At 46.3% G+C, this 21,682-nt stretch overlaps 1 protein-coding gene across 4 annotated transcripts in view; it reads right to left on the bottom strand.

The window, feature by feature from the left end:
• EVA1C (eva-1 homolog C) overlaps positions 1 to 21,682 on the bottom strand; it is an 81,230-nt gene that overhangs the window by 13,250 nt on the left and 46,298 nt on the right. For all 4 annotated transcript variants that reach the window (XM_031458820.2, XM_031458829.2, XM_031458839.2 and 1 more), the window contains one exon: positions 4,422 to 4,565. In XM_031458820.2, the coding sequence (XP_031314680.1) occupies positions 4,422 to 4,565 (144 nt within the window). The remainder of the gene's footprint in view (positions 1 to 4,421; positions 4,566 to 21,682) is intronic.

Raw genomic sequence — 21,682 nt, 5'->3', positions numbered from 1 at the left:
CCAGAGATTCAAATGGGCTTGAATGGCTCACTAAATTTAGGTAGGGCCCCTTCCAGAATTTTTTTTTTTTTTTTTGCTGAATAAATCTATGTCAAGCTTGGATGAGGGCAAACTTTAAGAAAGAAGCCTCAGGGGGAGGGTATAGCTCAGTGGCAGAGTGTTTGCTTAGCAGGCACGAGGTTCTGGGTTCAATCCCTAGTACCTCCACAAAAAAAAAAAAAAAAAATCCAAGAAAGAAGCCTCCACAGGTTGAACTTAGGGCCCAAAATAATTTCCCATATCTGGGACAAAAAAAGATCTCAGCTTTACTATTTCCCTCAATAGGTACCCAGATTGCACGAGCACCTCCGAATCCTGTCACCCCTCCATCCTGACTGTCCCAAACCTGCACCACGTATTCCTCCATCCCCAGGGCTTGCACCTCCTATTCTACCTGTCCCCAAATCCTGGCACACTCAGCCCTCATGTCCCGCTATCCCAGCACCTAGGGAGAAGAGGTACCCAAATCCAGGTACCACCATCCTTCTTGTCTCCAAATCCTGGCACCCATCACTTTTACCCCCAGATTCTGTTACCAGCATCCCTCCTGCTCCCAAATCTTGGCATCCATCTGCCTGCCCATCTCCTGGGAGGAGCTGCGGGCCCCAGGCTGAGATCCACACATTTCCCGTCCCTCTCAGGAACTGTCAGAAGCTGTGCCTCTGTCTTCGTGACCCTCAGGGACCAGTGGCCGTGGCTCCTGGGGAGAAGCCCTCCCTGCAGAGGTGAGGGGGAGAGCTGGCCAAGTTCTCCAGGTCTGCCTCCTCCTATTAGGAGGTAAGTCTAAAATCTATCCTGTCGAAGAAGTATGGCTAATAATGAAACTTGGATAAAAAACTGAGAGAGAAAACTTTATCTAGCCATGCATTAAAGAAGAGTGCTGGAGCGAGGCAGCTCCCTGACCAGTTAATGACCAAGTGCTCTGCGCTCCCAGTGGTTTGACTTCGGCCACATGAAGATACCCTGCCTACAGCTCTAAAAGCAAAAGGCCCACAGCTCGAAACATTCCCTGAGAGCACACAAAGATGCTGAAATTCTCCATCCAGCCTAAAAGCTGTGTGGTAGGGAGAGGTAGGATTAAAAGAAGCTATAAAATAGGGAAGAGTGTTCCTATTAAAATGCGAATTGCTTCTGTCCCCTGAGAAAACCCTCCAATGGCTCCTCCCTGTCCTTATGCACCAGCCAAGCGTTAATCTCCCATCCCACAAGGTCCGTCCAGTCCTGCTCCTGCGCTCACCTCCCAGCCTTCACCTGCCCTTCACCTTGCTGACTCCTACACATCCGGTCTCATTTCCCTCAGGCGGCACCTCCCCTAGGAAGCCCTCCTGGTCTCCCAAGTCACCAGGGCCTGAAATTCACATTCAATCCTACAGCCCATGAGGGCAGGAACCCTAGTGCCCACTGATGCACCCTCCCCCTACCCAAGGGGTGAGGTGTCTCCTGGCTAGGCACCCAGGATTGCCGGGCAGGACAGCAAAGCCTGGATGGACACTGCAGTTAGAAGCAGGGCATTGGAAGAGATTTCTATTTGGGGTGGATCTTCCCTGAACCTTTTGTGTAAGAGCATCCTGACTTGGGTTGGGGGCTGCCTGGGCCCCTCTCTGACAGCCATGTTCATAATCACATCATGTAGTCTCTGATCTAGGTGGATCACAGCGGGGGCTACCTGACCCCGGCTCAGCCAATTAAATATCTTTCTGTTAGAAATTGCGGATTAAGGTTGCCAGACTGCCAGTCTTCATATTGTTAGAACATAAAAATCTGACATAGGAATCACTTAGGCTGTGCAGATAGCGGTATGCCATCCAGCCCAGGCTCAGCGGAAGGCGGTCTGCAGGGGAGGGAGAGAGACAGAGACAGAGACGGAGAGAGACAGAGAGAGAGGACTAGGAAGCAGAGAAGAGAGACGCGAGGGATGGCTGCCACCCCCTTGGAGTTTCTGGCTTCAGCCCCATCCTGAGACCTTGCTTTCCTGCGCTAGCTTCTGAAGATGGTCTTAGGCTGCCTCTGAATTACCTTTTGGCTTAAACCAGCTAAAACTGGTTTTTCACTCGTATCCAAAGAGTCTCAAGTAAGACAGATTCGCTTAGAAATTAATTCCTGACATCCTCTGTTTTTGTATCAACTTCCACATTAACTGAAATAATTTTTTTAAGTATAAAATCTTTAATGCCCATTTGGTGATCTAAAAGATAATGCAGACATTGCAAATCCTCTGTTAATGATTCCGGTTTCACAGTGAAGAGCCATCTGTCAGGGGAGAAATACTTGTAAAATGTCAAACACTTAGAAGGTGATTAGAAGGAGTCTGTTTGGACACTAAGTCACCTCCTAGTGAGAGTCACTCTCTCCCTTTGGAATAACTCCTGGGGGACCACAGCGATGGTCCATGACAAAGGGGCACTGTCCATGGTTCCACATCTTAAACCAAGATGCAAAGTCCCGTCTTTGACCTCAGCCTCCTGTCCTAAGTGGACTCCCTCCCTCTGCAATCCTCCACACTCATCCAGACCCTCCCATGCTGACCAGTGAGCCTGGAGGGGCCCTCTTCTCCAGGCCGGATCTCGAGCAGCTGGCCTGAAGGAGGGAGCCACGGCCAGGCAGACTAGGGTCCTGGAGCATTTTGACTGCTAAGCTCCCCCAGGCCCTCAACACTCTCAGCGCCGTTGCTGCTGATCTTTCTGAAGTCAGTCTGCCCTCCGGCCCTCACAGCCCCTACTTCCTGTCTTCTCTCATCTCCTCAAACCCCTCCCGCTCGCTCCCCGTTCTCAGCGCTGGTGACCTCATCTCACACTTATTTTGAGAATCTTGCAATAGGAACACGAAGCCCTCCCTCCACCCATTCCCAGAGCCTCTTCCCCCTGTTAAGACAAGGGACACACCCTTCCTGCCCTTGTCACCTTCTTTGGACCCCAATCTGTACAATTGGCCAGATGTCTTTAGCATCTTGAATGTCTTCCTACTTCCCCAAGCCTCTCAAATCCACCCAGTTTTTACCACGTCCTCCGGCACCATTCCGGTCTGAGTCACTGCCTGCTGCTGTCTGACTGGTCTCCGCTTCCACCCCACTCCAGCCCATCGTCCACCCTACAGCCGAGTGGTATTTTAAGAGTCTGATCATCATTACCGAGTGACCCCCCGGACTTAAACCCTGCAGTGGCATCTCCTCCCAGGACCCCGCCGGATCCAGTCCTGGCCCTCCTGTATCACCCCACGCTACCTGCCTCCTCACCCACTCCTCTCCTCTCTCCCAATTTGGTTTACACAGGCGTCAGGTTCTTCTTATGATGCCCTTGGCTCTCCCTTTGCTTCTACACTTATTTAAAAAAAAACCAAAAACCAGTCCACATGTCAGGATTACCAACCAGAAATCCACAGCACCCTGAGAGAGTAATTAATACCTGATTTTTTTTAAGGTAGCTTCATAAAATTGGAATCAAATGAACTGGGAATTCCATTTTATTATTTGAAGATACTGGGAGAACAGAGTTGTGCCATCACGTGCCATATTTAATGGTTGTAGGTAAGCATCTGACCTGCTGGCTCGACCCTGGGGGTCTGTAGATGAAACGGCTCTTGGCAGCATAGAGAATTAGTCATGTTAGGGCCTAAACACAGGACTGAAAGCTTAGCTTGCAGCCAAACAATACTCAGTGAACTTGCATCACATAAATTGCACACCCATAAATCTTACAGCCTCCTAAGAACCCAGATTAAAATCCTTCTTCTCAGGGACATGGATTTGATCCCATTTGCTGTTTTTTCCTACCCTCCCTGCTTGCTGCCAATCTGATTGCTAAAAGTGCTTTTAAAACCAGTTTTGACCAGAGGAAATTCTATTGCTTATCTGACATGAATGTCGTAAAGAAGAATAAAGCATTGGAGGAAGGGCTCTTAAATATGGAGGACAACTGGTTTCCGGGGTGGGGTGGGTGCAATGGCTTGTTGCCGGAAAACACCTTCTGTTCATGTGATCACCGCCTTCCCAAGAGGCCAGGTCCTGAAGCAGCTCGTAAAGGGTGTATTTCTCCTCCCCACCCTCTTCCCCGCAGGGCGAACCGAGGGCTTCACTAAACCATCCAATTGTACTAGTGACGGGCGGTGTGTACAAAGCGCAGGGACTTAACTGACACAAGCTTATGGCCCGCGCTTACTGGGAATTCTTCGTTCATGGGGAACAACTGAAATCCCTGATCCCCATCACGAAAGCGGCTCGAGGGGTTACCCGCGCCGGCCGGTGCAGGGCAGGCGCACGCCGAGCCAGCCAGCGTAGCCCGTGGGCAGCCCCGGACGTCTAAGGGCATCACGGACCTGGTACCGCTCAGTCTCGGGCGGCGGAATGCCACTCGCCCCATTACGAAGTAGGGAGGGTGCGTTCTTACCGCACGCGTAGGTGACGGTGAGGTATTTTTTCACTCCCGGCAGACAGGGGCTTCTGAAATGGTGATTGTTGACAAGGATTCTGCACCTCTGTTTCCCGTAGCACCTCCTGGATAAGACTTGCAAAGCCGAGTAAGACAAGCAATCTGAGAGGCAAGAAACACCACGGAGGACTTTGTGTTAGAGTCACATAACGCCACCACGTAGCTGAGGGTGTTTTCTGTAAGTAAGTATGCTGGGCTGGATTTCACACCTCAGATCGTGTCTCTGATTATGCTCTGTCTCATTAAAGCACCCAACTTAAAGCTAAGTTCCACACAGGCAGAGCTGGCTAGAAGGACTTAATCAGCTTACTCTAATACTCTGCTGTCATTGTCTAGAAGTCCTTATATAGTTTTGAACAAGGGGCTCTGTATTTGCATTTTGTACTAGGACACCCCCCCTACCCTGCCAGTTAGGTAACTGGCCCCGCATATAGAACAGATAAAATACATAGAACATTGATGAAGATTCTTATTTCTTTTCTGTCCTTTAGCACTCTTTGAAACATTTTATTGATTGGTTTATTCTGAGAATCCCTCACCCGATAAGCTCCACCAGGACAGAGACTATTTGTATTTTGTTCATCACCTAGTCCCGTAGCTGGTCCACTGTGGAAACTCAGCAATAACTGATGAGTAAAAGGATTCATAAACACGAGGCTGTGTTTTTCAGCATCCTGGCACAACGTCATCACAATCGGTAAATATTAATTGAACACGTACCGAGGATGCGGCTCTGTACTGTCAGGAAAACAAGTCAGAAGAAGCCTGCCTTGCGTTCGCAGGACTAGGGCTGGACAGACAAAACCACACGTGTGACCCGTTGTCTAATAGTGTGAAACAGGGAGTGAGTGGTCCAGACAAGAGGGGCTGGGGTCAGAGGCAGGAGAGATTGCTGGGAACCGGGTTGGTCAAGACAAGCTTTATGGAGGAGTGGGGTTTGGAGGAGTGGGGGAGGAGCGTGCACTACGGAGAGGCAGGCAAGAGAGAGGTATAAACACCACGGCAAGGGGCCCAGAAGCACTGAGCGGGAGTCTAGCAGCTGAGTGTCAGCTGGAGCAGCAGGCGTGGGCAGGGCAGACACAGTGAATAAGCTGGAAACGGAAAATGGAGCAAAACCGAGACATCTCTGAATGCTGAGCTAAAGATTGAATTTTATTATTCTGCCAGCAAATGGGAGCCTAAAATGCCCTGATGCTACTGTCCTTTGGGGACAATATGAGATGCCCTGGGGGAAAAAAGGAACCAAAGGCAAGGAGACCAATTAGGAAGTGATTTTAATAATATACACTGGGAAAAGCTAAGGACTTAAAGAGCAGAAGGAGAAATTTTAGAGAATTTGCAAACTTCAGTTCACTGAGAATGACAGTTAACATTATGCCAGGCTCTGTCCTCAGCCCTTGTATGTTAACTGATTTAATGTTCCAACAACCTTATGAGATAGATTGTTTATTTTATATCATATATAGAATATATATGGAATACTACATACCATTATATAAGTTGTATAATCTATAATGTGATTTAAGACAGAATAGGTTCCTTATATTACATGTGCTTATAGACATATATGTAGAGATACTGTGTGTATATGTGTATATAAAACATCAATTTTGTGGATGAGGATGCAGACCCAGAGAGGTGACATGACCTCATACAGCTAGAGAATTAGAAGACAGCATGGTCTGGACGTGAGCACAGCAGCAAGGCTCCCTAGGCCACAGGTTGAACCCGTTAACCTCTGAGCTCTACCCTCCGAGCTCTACCCTCCTGGCCTCCAGTGGAGGTTGGAGTGGGTGAGGGCCCCATCGAGGATGATTCAGATCTTCAGCCTGGGCACGAAGGGGATGGTGGCGCCGTTGCCAGGGACAGCGGAAATCAGTCAGAGGAGGCAGTTTGGAGGATGAGTCAGTAAATTCATTAAAACAGAACAAAACCAAAAACTAGTCTGCATTTCAGAAGGGAGGGGTCATTAAAGAGCATTTTCAGATCAGGAGATGCCCATGGGAGGTTCGTGCCTGCAGAGCCAGGAAGCCTGTCTCAGGAAAAGCGCAGGGCCCAGCGGCGGGGGCCGCAGCCACAGGACTTCTCTTGCGCTGTCTGCTCACGTCTTACAGATGACAAACTCCTCTAGTTGCTAAAAACAAAACCCTGCGCTCCCTCTACCCCAGAAGCTCTCTCCAGCCTTATCTCTTTCCTTCACTGTCAGGTCTGGAAGGGTCCTCTTGGCCCCCACCTCCACGGCATCTTCCCTACCTATGTCCCAGCCATCCCTCCATGGGCCTCTATCCAACACACACCCTGGCACGGACTCCTTCCCTCAGGTCACAGGGACCTGCTGCTGCCCTAGCCAAGAGGCGGAGCTGGTCCTAATCCTGCCCGTCTCTGGAACACTCTTGTTGGACGGTTCTGCACCCTGACCCTGGCTGCCTGGTACCCGTCTCCCCCATTTGTCTCTGACTGCTTCACCCCGTCCCGCCCAACGTGAGCTCCTTCCGGAGCCTGGGCTCTTGCTCTCCACCTGCACATTCTCTCTGGGCCCACCTCCACCTGGACTGTCAGAGAGCCTTGAACTGGGCTGCTCTTTTCAGCTCCTGTCATGGGTTTTGCCTTTACTATCTTCCAGGAGCCTCTCCGCCCTCATGTCTAGACCTCATTCCTCACATCCTCCACCCGCCCCACCCTGGACACCCAGGCAGCCCAACCAAAGCCTACTCTTCTCCCACATCCAGCTCTCCGTGACGGCCACCACATCCCCTGGGAGCCCAGCCAGCAGCCCCGGCTCCCTCCTTCTCCGAGCATCCTCCCGGTCTGACGCTCATTCCTCCTCAGTCTGAATCATCCCTTCTCAGTCCCCAGCCAGAGCCTCAGCTGCAACCCTGTCACTTTTACAGGATGTCTCCCTCCCTCATTTTCTTCCTCTCCCACTGCTCCTCCCCTTTGCCCTCAGAATGCTCTTTCCAGTCATATCATTCCCCAGCTTAAGATCTGGCTCCCACTCACCTGACCCATAAGATCAAGTTCAGCTCCTAAGAATCATGCACAGAAACCCCGATGTGACTCACTTCCTCTCCCCTGGCTGCCGTTCTTCCGTCCCAGCCCATGTCCCCAGCCTGCAGAGCCCTGCGTGTCCAGAGAGCCATGCTGTGAACCTCCAGGTCTCTGAACCTTTGTGTGTGCCCTCTTGCCTGCTTGCAACACCCCATGGTCCCTTCTCCATCACTCCCACCCCTTGGGCTGCAGCTCGCAGTTTTCTTCTCTTTGTTTCTACGGATCCTTGTATGGCTTGTATCTCACAGCTCCACTTATCTGCTCCTTTTTCTGCCTCCAGACTAGATGGGGACCTCTTGTTCCGGCACCTTATATGAGGCCTAATGCTCAATAAATAGTCAAAGAATTACAGAAGAAAAGAACGAAGGTAAGGTTCCAACCTCCATCCCTTCTGAATCTCCACCCAGGCTCTGGAGACCTGCTTCTGATGCCCTTATCACCAGGTGTTTGAATACTGCCCAGAGGAAGAAAGTCTTGAAATAGATTACTCAGGGAGAGGGGGGAGGGGGTAAATCAGCAGTAGGGTACAGGGGGTGCATGACAACCAGTGTGAGTGGGGTGCGAGAAGGACTCAAATGGGACCAGAAGCAAGAGAAACACCACGGCTTCACCCCCGTGCTCCTGGCAGCATTATTCACAATAGACAAGACGTGGGTGGACAGACACACAAGATGTGGTCTGTACATGCAATGGAATATTATTCAGCATTAAACAGGAAGGAAATTCTGGAATACGTTACAATGTAGATGAATCTTAAGGATATTATGCCTGCTGAAACAAGCCAGTCACAAAAGGACAAATACTATATGATTACCTATATGATTATATGAGGTAGCTACAAGAGTCAAATTCATAGACACAAAAAGTAGAATGGGGGCTGCTGGGGGCAGGAGAGAAAGGGGAATGGGGGTTATTGATTAATGGGTACAGAGTTTCAGTTTTAAAATATGGAAAGAGTTTTGGAGATTGGTGGTACAATGTGACCACACTTCATATCACTGAACGGTACACACAGAAATGATGGTAAATTGTTTAAGTTGTTTCAACCACAATTTTTTTAAAAAATTGTATTTTTAAATACCCTGGCTTAATTGTGAAGCTTAAATGAATTTTTCATAAAGTGCTTAGAACACTGCCTGGCACACAGCAAACATGCAGTAAGTGTTAGCTCTTATTAATAAAGGGGAAGGAGAAAGGATGAGGGAATTAAGAATGTGGTGGAAGAGGAGAGGCTTTGCAGATGAATGAAGAAAATGGGATGGATGGAGGAGGACACTCAAGCGGTATTCAGGGAAAGGGTCAACATCATGCAGATACCAGTTCTTCCCAGATGGATCCAGAGAGACCCAACTTAATTCCAACCCAAATCCCCACCGGTTATTCATGGAATACAAGCTGATTCTAATATTTATACAGAAAAAAAGGCCAAGAAGAGTCAGGACTCTTCTGCGGAAGACAAATGAGGTGAGGGCACGTGCCTCCCCAGATACTAAGACTTGTCATGAGTCTGTAGACGTTAAGACAGTGCAGTGCCCCAGGATACAGATATAACTGATGGACCGAAAGAGAGGACCTAGAGATTGAGCTGGGTGTGTGTGGGACTGTGGTATGGATGAGGGTGGCGTGGCAGAGAGGTGGGCAGTAAAGGGAGGGTGACGTATATGCATTGATGGCACATCTGGTTATCCAGAGGGAAAAAGCAGGATTGCATCGCCATACAAAGATCAATTCCGGATGGACTGAAGATCTCCATGTGAAAAGCAAAACTTTAAGAAAAAAAATAGGATAACAGTTTTCTGATCTTGAGATAAGAAAAGATTTCATAAATAAAATACAAAAGCACTAACTAAAAAAAAAAAAAGAATACTGATACGTTTGATTGTGTTAAAATTAAGAACTACTGTTCATTGAAATACTTCATAAAGAAAGTAAAAGACAAACCACGATGACCAGAGGCAGGGGATTGGGGTGGGGGGGAACGGGATGAAGGCAGTAAAGCTACAAACTTCCAGTTATAAGATAAATAAGTCCCAGGGATGTAATGTACAACATGATAAATATAATTAACTCTGTTGTATGTTATATATGAAAGTTGTTAAAAGAGTAAATCCTAAGAGTTCTCGTCACACACAAAAATTTTTTTCTATTTCTTTCATTTTGTGTCTATATGGGATGATAGCTGTTCACTTATTATGACAATCATTTCATGATGCATGTAAGTCAAACCATTATTCTGTACACCTTAAACTGATACAGCAATGTATATAAATTATACCTCGATAAAGCTGGAAGAAAAAAATTAGAGATGGTAAGAAAAAAAAAAAGACATAAGCCACAAAGGGAAAGATGTTTTCAATCAAAAGATTCAGTGCTTCTACAAACAAATGCAAAATAGATAATCCAATTTTTTTAAATGGCCAAAAATTATAAGCGGGCAGTTCGCAGAAGAGGAAACATCTGACACATGTATGAAAACACTTAATCTTATTAGTAATCAGAAAAATGCATGTTAAGACCACAGTGATGGCACTTTATGCCTTCCAGATGGGCAAAAATGAAGAGCCTGACAGTGCCAGATGCAACTCACTGGAAACTCTTGAACGTGGCTGGTGGTTGTGTCCCTGGCCATACACGGGCATCTTTAAATTTGAACATTTTTATATCCTAAGACTCAGCAGATTGACTCCTAAGAGACCACCATGTGCCTTTCCTGAAACCCTTCAGGATTTACAATTCTTCTGATTTTAGGGAGGTAATCCTACACACGGGGCAGCGGCCCATAGTCAAATACACTGTTATCTCTCCCGTGAAATACACAAGTATGCACGTTAAGTGAGATCAGTGAGGACCAACGAAAACCTCACATTCATCCTGGTTCCATCAGGTTTCTCTGCCACATGAATTTTAAAAAAAATTCTTGTTTTTTTCAGAGTTTTGGACTTTCAGAATTGTGATAAGGGGCTGCAGACCTGTACCTGAGAGGAAGTGTGACACGCATGCTCACAAGGAAACATACACAAGAGTGTTCAGGGCAGCACAGTGCTTACCAGCAAAAACCTGGAAACAGCCCAAATATCCATCGTTATGAGAATGAAAAAAGTATGCAATGTCATTCATCAGCGCAAATGATTGGACCATAGTTACACACACACAGTATGGATGAAACAATGTTAACTGAAAAAGGCTAGTCCCAGAAAATGACATGCAGTTAGACACCATCAGTATCAGACAAAAAAAGAAAGAAACAAAGACTTAAAAAAAAGTATGTAACATACATACTTATGAAATAAAACAGGTGTGACAAAGGGGAAGAAATAAACACAAATCTCAAAATAACTGTTGCCACTTGGCGGGACGGGGGCTGGTGCAGCGGAGTAGAGGCAAGTTATCTGTAGGCTTCTAGTTGTTTGTGGTGTAAAACATGATATTATTGTGCTTTACAACTTGCATAAGTGTTATATATATTGTTTTGTGTATATCAATTGTATTAGATAATTTAAAATTTAAAAATGGACTATTAAAGCCTTTTTCAAGAAGACCTTTCTCTCAGAAATCTTTTAGACAAAGTGGGGACCAGAGACGGTGGAGGCAGAGTCAGGTAATAACAATGCCAAAGGAAATAAAAATAAAACTATTTATTTGTTGGCATATTGAGCCAGAAATGTCTCACAGAGGCACAGAGAAAGCAGTAACATCTGGTAAAAATTTGAACAAAGGGAAAGAGAGAGGAAGTTAGGTGAACAGAACAGCAGTTCCACATCCGTTCTTTCTCCCTTTAGTCTCCTTAAGCTGTCAATTCAAACGATGCTGCTAGAGTCAACTTCTAAAAGTGCAACTCTGGTGACGTTCCTTCCCTGTTCATGCTGAAGCCCCATGAGGTGGGAGAAGCCTGGATCCGAGTCACTGCCTGGAGAGTCACCCAGAAGAACCACCCACACTCCAAGGACAGTGATGTGAGCAAGAAATAAATCTTCACCGGGTTAAGCACTGAGTTGTTTGTGATGACAGCTAGTGCTAAGTACCTTGACTAATGCTTAGCAGGATGGGTAACTTGCCCAAAGCCTCAGTGTCTGGGGGAAGTGTGGGCCCTAGATCCCTGCCTGGTTGACATTAAATATGTGCCCTTAAATATGAGTGTTCTACTTAGGCAAGCCCAGGAAAACATACTGGGGGAATCATGGGCTCAAACTATTTGGTAGGAGACAGATGGTACAAGGGTGGGCTATGGCGATGAAGAAATGAGGGGCTCTGGACCCTGAGAGTCAGCTCAAGAAGGCAGAGGCGTTTCCTAATGGACAGTATAAGTGATTAAGGTATAAGTGAGTGTGAGGAAAAAAGGCAGGTGTCAGGTATGCAAGAATGATTGGCACATGTCAAAGATGCGGCCCAGCTGGAGGAAACCAAGGAGGAGGCAGCTTAGGGGAGGAGAAAGTCAACAACGGGACAAAGCATGTATCCATAAGTCATGGTTTCAGAATGGGCCACGGGAAAACGTACTCTGGATGGATCTGGAAGGGAGGAGGTGCGACCAGTAAGGTTAGTAGAGTAAAAAGATCACCAAGGAGGGCAAGAGCCAGCCCCTCGCTGAGGGGTGAGTGGGAATTCAGCGGGTCTGGAGGTGGCAGGGGCCCTGTGGTTGGCTGCTTATGGACAGAGGCACACGTGGGGGGTGACAATGGGTCAGGAGATGCTCAGGGGGCCCAGCAGAAGGGGAATGAGGATCAAGGATGCTTTCACAGAAATAGATTGGGGGCCAAAACCATAGACTGATGAGTCCCCTAGAAAAAAGGGTCAGAAAAAGAGAAGCAAGAGCCTCTAAGAAAGAGATGAGTTCATGGCCCAGGTAACTTAACAGGCTGCGCATGGAGACCAGGGCTAAACATGTGAGTCAAACAGGGGAGCACAGCATCTGACCCGACCAGCCCTTGATGGGTAGTTCCTCTTCCGAGAGCACTGGTACTCAAACTGTGTTCCAGGGAACCCTGTTTCCTGAGGAGGCACCTCAGGGACGCGTAGCCAGAGCAAGGTGGGAAGCTCACTTCTAGGGGACACTCCACCTTTATCTCTTATATTAACTGGAAATCTGTGAAAAGGTCCAGCTGAAAGGAAGGATCGGTGGCTAAACACTAAAAAGTTGGAAAGGATGTTCTGAAGAAAAAGAATTAAGTATATATATAAATGATATCTTTTTGTCTATATAATGTGTATATATATTCATATATATAATTATATGGAGCATGTATAAATGTACCATGCATATATATATGTATATGTCTGTATAAATATATGTATACATTTTGTTACAAATCTAAATGTATAAATGTTTTATATATATATATATACACACACACACATATCTAAACAGGCAAATGGTGAGAAACAGTACTATAAAAACACTTGATCTGAATTGAATGTATTCATGACAGTTCTGTTTTATTTTGCTAAGTGCAGTTCCTTAATACCTGATCACTGGAGTGCTGGGCATACAGTAGGCACCTAAATAATGTATAAATTAGTGGACTGACATGGACACCACCTAATGCAAACATGCCATATATCTGGCTTTAGAATCTGTGTGTGTGTTGGGGGTGGGGGGCTGACCTGTGAGTTCAAACCTATGCTGAGAAAAGCTGCCTCGAGGGGCCTCAGGAAGCTGTCATCCTTCTGTTGTCCCCAGGTCAGCTCTTCTGGGCAATTCGCTCTGGCTTGGAATAGACCCATCGTTACTCTGACTGCTCCTGAATACACCAGTCCAAAGGATGCATCCTGCTGAACCTAATTTGGCAGGTCCTCATGAATGAAAGGAAAGAGGACGGAGCAAGTCAAGCAGCCAATGAAGATGGAAGGAAATGTTTTAGGTGCCAGAAGCATCAAATACGTCTCTGTGAAGAGTAAAGAGTGTCAGAAAGAGCAGTGGGCATTGTCCGGGTCCCAGCAGACCACCCATGGCTTAAATCAGACACTCTAAAGTGGGCTTGATGAGGAGGCTTTACAGAAGTGTGGATGGGATGTGAATGCCTTGCAGGATGGTGCGGGACCCTGGGGCAAAGAAGGGCAGAGAGATGCTAGCACTCCCAAGCCTGAGTGGCAAGGGCCGTGGTTTCCAGAACCCAGAGGGGGACATCCCCCGGGGAGAGGGCTGCTGCACGGAGCGGATGCCGGCCACGGGCAGTTGTGGTGCTTATGGTGTGCTGTGTTATGTTAGCTGTTTTTTGTGCCTGGATCTCTCATTGGACCGAGAGCCCCCAGAGGGCAAGGGGGCACGCTCTTCTCTGCGGTTTGCCCAGCACCTGGTATCTGTTCAATACATTCAGACTCTTCCATGTAGCATGAGGAATGCCTTTGTCACTGTCTTTCTGTGAGGTTCGTACAAAGCCACTGCAGAAGTCAAAGCCCGCATAAACATGAATGGTTCTCAGCTTGAATGAAACACCTCCTGTGGTTAAGATTCCAGAAGACCCTCTGCCCGTGGCAGCTGTGAGGAGGATGGAGCAGTGGACGTGTCATTCCCCTTGCTAAGCCAGTTTCCTCGGTTGGATCATGAAGATCTGAGGAGATGACTCCTTGGTTGGCATGACTACTGAATAAATGCTACATTTAAAGGGTCCAATGCCAGCACCCAATGTACGTCAGTTACCATTACTGACATCGGGCCACTTACGTTAGATGGGAAAGTGGTACTTCTGAAAAAGGCCTTTGGGACTTAGATAACTGATAGTCTAAATTACATGCCTTCTTTGAATCCTGTTAAGTCAAAACAAGCATATATAGTTTGGTATGAGCAGACCTAAATATTAAAGCTGAACCTGGGAATAGGAAAAGAAATAAAAATAAAAATGGAAGGAGAATCGCCAGGATGGTAGCAGGGCATGTGTTTGGTTGATGGGAAAGAGATGGGGGATTTTTTTCTCTATAGATTTTAAGATACTTCCCAAGCTTTTACGAGTTTACACTGCTTTGAAATGAAAGCGTACACAATGAACTTCTTACAAAGAAAGATAAAATTCATGTCTGGAGAGACGACAGCTTTTGAATATGAGGGTCTCTGAGGCGATTTTTTCAGAAATGTAAATTTTTCTGCAAATGTAATAATAAACTGTTCTTTTGTAGAACTCAACTTGCCCCAGAAACCGTGACGTTTATCTAGAAGTAAAGAGATATTCTTTGAATTTTCTTCCTGTTTTTTTTTTTTTTTTATTGCTTTCAGAGGCACAGAGTTGATTGTGGATATTTTTTTTTTGTCTTCAGGAGTCTCATTATTATTTGGGGTTCTTAGCTAAGCACATTTATCCATTGAAAAAAACCCTAAAAACTCAAGAGATTTGAGAATGAGATGTATGATTTCTGTATAAACTTCCTACACTGGGAAGAAGCAACAGTCTGAATTATGAAGTTACTCTTAGAAGTCTGATAAACTTAATTTTTTCTGTAAACTATTGTTTTTTTCCTGTTTCAAAATAAATACATGTTTGTAGTTAAAAAACTTGAAAATCACAAATAATGCCAAAACCAGGAAATTAAAAATCCCCAGCAAATCTCACTATTAAGGAGGAAACAGTTAATCTTCAAAGAACATCCTTCTAGTCACTTTTCTACGTGTAAATGGGATTATACACATATTACTTTGTAAGCTACTTTTTTCCATTCTTAACATATTTGTAAAAATTTTAATATAAGCATCATTTTAAAGAGCTGCGCAGTTTCTCATGGTGTAGATATACCAGATCTACCGGCAGTATGTTCTTGGTAGACATTCAGATGATTTCTGTTGTTTGTTATTATAAAGAATTCTACGTGGAACATCCTTAGAGCCAGGTATTTGCATACACATGTGGTAGTTTCCAATTCTTGGAAGTCGATCGCTTTGTCAACAGGTATTCAAAATATTAAGGCTTTGGATACACGCTGCCAAACTGTTATGCAGAAAACTTGTACCAACGGGTGCTCCTGCGGAATTGTGTGTAAGTCCTAGAAACTTAATATTTTCTTAGGAGGTGTGCCTGATCATATTCTTTAAGGCTAACAGAGGAAGCGGGGGCCAAAAAGACTCCCATTTATAAGATCACAATCCTCTTGGACCCAGGAGGTCTTGTGACTAGTGTGATTTACAGAGGCAAGCTTTTGCACTCATAGTTACCCTGGGAGTGAAAGAATTTATCTTGGTGAAAGAATCCACAGTGTGTTTTCAGGAAGAGGCCCGAGGTAATTCAGGCCCCACGCGGGTATGACCATTTCCTTGTTGACGCTGAGCTCTGAACCACTGGCAGGATTCTTTGCTTTTCTTTTTTTTTTTTTTTTAAATGGTTATTTCCCTCCCAGACTGATTTTGTTTGCATCCTCTCTTCCTGGCAAACTACCCTCCACCCCAATACATGTGATAACAAGATACTCAACCATTTAATTTGTATTTTTTTGGCGACCGTTTAACACTGAAACTGAAGTTAATCGCTCTTTACAACCTGTGTTTATTTAGATAATTAGGTTGGTTGCTCTTAAGAGAGTCTGCCTTGGCAGTGGGAGCCCCTGGCACCTTGATCTTGAGCTGAAAAGTCCAGGCCTGCCCACACTTGGCCTTGGGGCGGCCTCAGCCCAGCCTTTGAGGTGCATCATGTGGTTTTCTCACTCTCTTATTAAGGAAATAGAACCCCTGGAGCCCACCCAGAAAATGTATCTGCAGCAGGAAATGACGTGCCATGGTGGACGCCCCCCCAAGGGACCTTCCTGAAGGCCGGCTTTCCGAAGTTCACGCCCAGGTCTGTGGCAAGGCTCACTCCCCTCTCGTGCTAGGATGCTGTTTCGCTGGTGCTTATCTGGAATCGATGCCATCCATTATTTTCATACCTTTCTTTCAGTTTCTTTCTCTTCCACTAGATGAGGCGTAAGTTCTGATGGATCTGGTTGCTCCTTGGCAGCCAGAGCGGTCACCAGCCTTGCTGGTCTTCTCTTTGGCTTGACAGCGCTGATGGTCAGCCTTCATATCCCAAGGGCTGTGGTAACAAGGACCACAAACTGGGTGACTTAAAAGACAGAATTTTGTTTCCTTTCAGTTCTGGAGGCTGGACGTCCAACATATGAGGAGGGTTGGCTCCTTCTGAGGCATCTGTCCTTAGCTTGCAAATGGCCGACCTCTCCCTGTGTCCTTGCGGGGTCTTCCCTCCACAGGTGTCTGTGTCCTCCTTCCCTCTTCTTGTAAGGACTGCAGTCATGCTGGGTTAGGGCCCTCCCATACGACCTCAACTTAACTGAGTCACCGCTTTAAAGGCCCCATCTCCCCCAAACATTCTGAGGTACTAGGGGTTAGGACTTCAACAAAGGAATTTTAGGCGGGACACAATTCAGCCCTGAACAGCCCCAAGACCGCCTCTGATGGTCTCCACTTCCTGGAATTCACATCCTGTGTAGCCTCCTCCCTCAACAAATGAGCTGGTCGGTGTGACCCAGAGTCTGGTGGAAGGGAAGGTGTGTGGCTTCCTTTTATTCTTCCACCTCACAGGCCCTGGGAGAGGCCAGCTGCTGTGTCGCGAGGACACTCAAGAGGCCCCGGTGGGGAGAACCAAGGCCTCCCACTGACAACCAGCACCCGCTTGGCCGCCACAGGAGTGAGTCACCTTGGACGTCCAGCCCTCAGATGACCGCAGCCCAAGACGACGTCTGAGCTGCAACTTCACAAGACCCCACGAGACCCCAAGCAAGAACTTCCCAGCTAGGCTACCCCCAGGAGCCCTACGCCACAGAAACTGTGAGGTAATACATGTTCATTTGTGTTTTAAGCCATTAAATTTGGGAGTATTTCATTACATAGCAATAGAAAACAAATACACATTTTGAAATGTGGAAGTGGGTTGTCAGGGTAAAAAAAACCCTAAAAGTATGGAAGTAGCTTTGGGACTGGGCAGTGGGCTTGGGTTGGGAGGACCCTGAGGAGACTGTTGGTGAAAGTCTAACGGCCTTAGAGACAAGCCCAGCACCCGTAACCTCTGTCCCCCGAGGCCAAGCGCATCTTCAGGGCAGAGCTCCCCAGCTTCAATGGTGGACGCACACAGGCACGCTGAGTGTTCCTGCTCCAGGCTTCCCTCGGGCTCTTGACTTTGGCACTGGGCAGTGCCCCCCTCCCTGTACCACACAGATATAATTTCCTGTGTGTGATGACGTGGGAAGGCTGGGAAGCACTGTTCAAGTCCAGGGTGTGGCATGTGACCAGCGCCTGACCATGGCTGTGCCTGCCCTGATGCATTCCAGACGGGGCCAGCTTAGAGCATCACGCATGGTACATGGAGGCTCTGCCCACCCTCCTCCAGGCCCAGACTCGGAGAGGGGGGCCTTGCTGAGGAAGCGTGAACACCCTTATGTCCCTGGGAAAGTCCAATAGGAGCTTGGGTCCCACTAGGGGAGGTGCTGACAGCCAGGCCTCGGGCAGCCCTGAGGATGCTTGTGGGAGCATGATGGTGTCATACCATGACTTGCGAGCCCCAGGCACATGCCCCGACTTCCACAGCAGCGTCTCTCTCACCACCACCACTCAGGCCTTCCTCCTGAACTTATCCTATGAAGTACACAGAAGCAACCAGCCCTTTATAACAAACCCAGACTACGACTACGAGTTCAGAAAAAACACAGGGTGGGGTTAGGACACTTACAGCAGAAAAAGTATGTAAAGGGCTAATGTCTCCACTCTGCTGCAAGCTCATACAAGTTTATGAAAAAAATTAAGACCTCAACAACAATAAAAAAAGGACAAGGGCTAGAGATACAATGTGCATAATCACAAATATAATAACCACAAAAACATGGGGAAATGCTCAAAGTCATTGATAATAAAAAAAAAAGCAACTAAAAATATATAGAAAGACCATTTTAGACCTATTAACTTGGAAACGTGAAGTAAAAATAATACACAATGTTGCCAAGTTTGCAGGGAGACCTGCAGCTCCATGCGGATGTTTACACATATAAATTGGTATGAAAAGGTTTTGGAAAGGCCTCTGGCGGTACAGATGAAGACTGTACACATGCCCTCTTTTGGTATAAAACTTCTGGGAATTTATCCCAAGGAAATAATCCAGAAGGAAGAAAGAGCTATAAGCACAAGTTCATTATACATTGTTTATGATATTTGAAAATCAGGAACAATGAAAACAAACAACCCAATTAAAAAAATGGACAGAAGACCTAAATAGACATTTCTCTAAAGAAGACATACAGACAGCCAACAGGCACATGAAAGGATGCTCAAGATCACTAATTAGCAGAGAGATGCAAATCAAAACTACACTGAGGTACCGCCTCACACCAGTCAGAATGGCCGTCATTCAAAAGTCCACAAACAATAAATACTGCAGCGGGTGTGGAGAAAAGGGCACCCTCCTACACTGTGGGTGGGAATGTAATTTAGTGCAGCCGCTATGGAAAGTAGTACGGAGGTTCCTTAAAAAACTAAAAATAGACTTACCAGATAATCCAGCAATCCCACTCCTGGGTATATGTTGAGAGAAAACTCTAATTTGACAATATACATGCACCCCGATGTTCATAGCAGCACTATTTACAACAGCCAAGACATGGAAGCAGCCTAAATGTCCATGGACGGACGACTAGATAAAGAAGTTGTGGTATATATATAGACAATGGGATACTACTCAGCCAAAAAAAAGGAATGAAATAAGGCCATTTACAGCAACATGGATGGACCTAAGGATTATTATACTAAGTGAAGCAAGTCAGACAGAGTAAGACAAATATCATACAATATCACTCATATGTGAAATCTAAAAAAAATTTATACAAATGAGCTTATTTACAAAACAGAAAGAGACTTAGAGACATAGAAAACAAATTTATGGCTAGCAAAGGGGAAAGAGGGAGGGAGAGAGGGATAAATTAAGAGTTTGGGATTAGCAGATACAAACTACTGTCTATAAAATAGATAAACAACAAAGTCCTAATGTAGAGCACAGGGAACTACATTCAGTATCTTGTGATAACCTATAATGAAAAAGAATATATATATATATGTGTGTGTATGTATAACTGAATCACTATGCTGTATGTCAGCAACTAACACATAACTCAACCAAATTTCAATAAAACTAAAAATTTTTTTTTTTAATTTTAAAAATCAGGAACAATAGAATAATCTAGCCACTAGGGAATGATTAAGTAAATTATACACTGCATCCCTTTAAAGTGAGTAATTGACATTGTTAGGATTTTGTTGGCCTCTTGGAAAACCACGCATGATACGAAGTTAAATTTGAGAACAGAATTCAAATGTATCTGCTTTAGAATTGCCATTATGTAAACACTGTTCTCTGCTCACACACTGGGACTTGGAGGAGCTCTTGAAAAGAAAAGTCTTTTCATTTGATGGGTAACATTTGTGGCTGAATCTTTTTCTTATTTCTAGTCAATATCATTACAGTGCTTGTGCAGATCCACAACAACCGTGATAACAGTCATCTTTTAGGAAGAACTGGAAATGTTCGCTCACAGCTGGTGCCTGAGGGCTGAAGCCACACTTCGCTCCTCTTCCTGACTCTGTACTGAGAGCTTCACCACGTGTCCTCCCAGCGGGGTACCTCTGAGCATGTGGGGTTTCACCAGACTTTAGCTTACACACAAGAGGAAAAGGACAAATATCACCCCTCAAAGGCTCACGGTGGCTTTCAGGAGCCAACTCCCTTGGCTTTTAGGCAATCATCCTATCAAGCTCATGTCAGGCTCCAGGGTTAAAAATAAACAGCCCTTTCTCCTTCTTCAAAGCCTGAGGCCGAGCTGCAGTAATAACTAGGAACACAGAGCAGAGAGCACACACTGGCAGCCCGGGGACCGGATGTAGCCTGTAGGCATGTTTTATTTGGCTCACACAGTGTTTTAAAAGTCAGAAATTTTCACATTAAAAAAAAAAATTGGATTTCCAGCATCTCATGAGAGGCTGGAAGCTGTGACGACACCAGGCCCACATTCCAGGCCAGCAACCATCTGCTCGCAGGGTGCCTCACTTGGGCGGGGCTCTGATCCATTCATGGGGCTCAAATTCACATGGGCACCTACTCTGAGCCAGGCCCTGCTCTGGTTGCAAGAAAGGGACAGACATCACCCCTGCAGTGCTCACCTTCTCCCGGGGAGAGAGACCATATGCACATAAGTACCTATTTCCATGTTATAAAGACAATCACACAGATGGTGGGGGTTCGGGGGGACAGCTCTAGAGGGACGTTAGAGACAAGGTAATGTGCTGGAAGGGTGCCTTGGAAGACCTCTCTGAGATGATGTCTGAGTTGATTCTTGAATGACAAGATGGCGCTGGCCAAGCAAAGATGTGGGGTGAGAACATTCCAAAGGAAGAACTTGTGCAAAGGCCCTGGGGTATAAATGAGTGTGGAGTGCTCTAGAGGTAGTGAAGGAAGGAGAGAGAGAGGCAGGACCACAGCTGGGAGAGTGGATTTATTCTAATTACAGTGGGCAGAGTGGAGGGCTTTAAGTGGGGTGGGGGGGATGTGATCTCATTTGATTTAAATAAAACCCCTCTGACTGCTAAGTGAAGAAGAGACTAAGTAGGGGGGAGGAAACCAGGGGTTTGGGAGGCCAGAGACTAGTCAGCAGGCAGCCCAGATGGTCCAGGTGAGAGAAGCTCAGAGCGGGCTGGGAGCAAATAGGCTGGATTCAAGATGCAAAGTGCAGGGAGAGCCCACAGGACTTGCAGAGGCAGTGGGTGGGAGACGGGATCAAAAGAGGGTGCTTTTTAAAGGGAGTGACGTTGATGTGTGTATACAGGAGGGAAAACTGATGATTGTGGGGGGCAAATATGCCAAGTGCAATTTGGAACCCTCATGTACAGTCTACCTGGGCCAAGGAGGGGACAATTTCTTAGCACGTGGTTAAATCAAGAAAATGTGTCAGCGCAAGCAGCCAATGGTTCACATTTTTGCACACATGCGCAGTTCTACTTAACCTGGGAGGTAAGAACAGAGTCAAGGCTTCTGAGTGAGGCTGGGGGTTGAGATGAACGGGCATTCAAGATGGTAAGATGGATGGGGATTCAAGATGGTGAGATGGATGGGGATTCAAGATGGTAAGATGGATGGGGATTCAAAACGGTGAGATAGATGGGTACTCAAGATAGCGAGATGAACAGGCATTCTCAAGGACCCTTTCATTTTCCCTTGAAGCCC

The sequence above is a fragment of the Camelus dromedarius genome, chromosome 2 (assembly GCF_036321535.1).
Source record: "Camelus dromedarius isolate mCamDro1 chromosome 2, mCamDro1.pat, whole genome shotgun sequence".
Classification (NCBI taxonomy): Eukaryota; Metazoa; Chordata; class Mammalia; order Artiodactyla; family Camelidae; genus Camelus; species Camelus dromedarius.
Note: the sequence above shows the minus strand (reverse complement) of the source record. Positions and strands in the feature narration are given on the sequence as shown.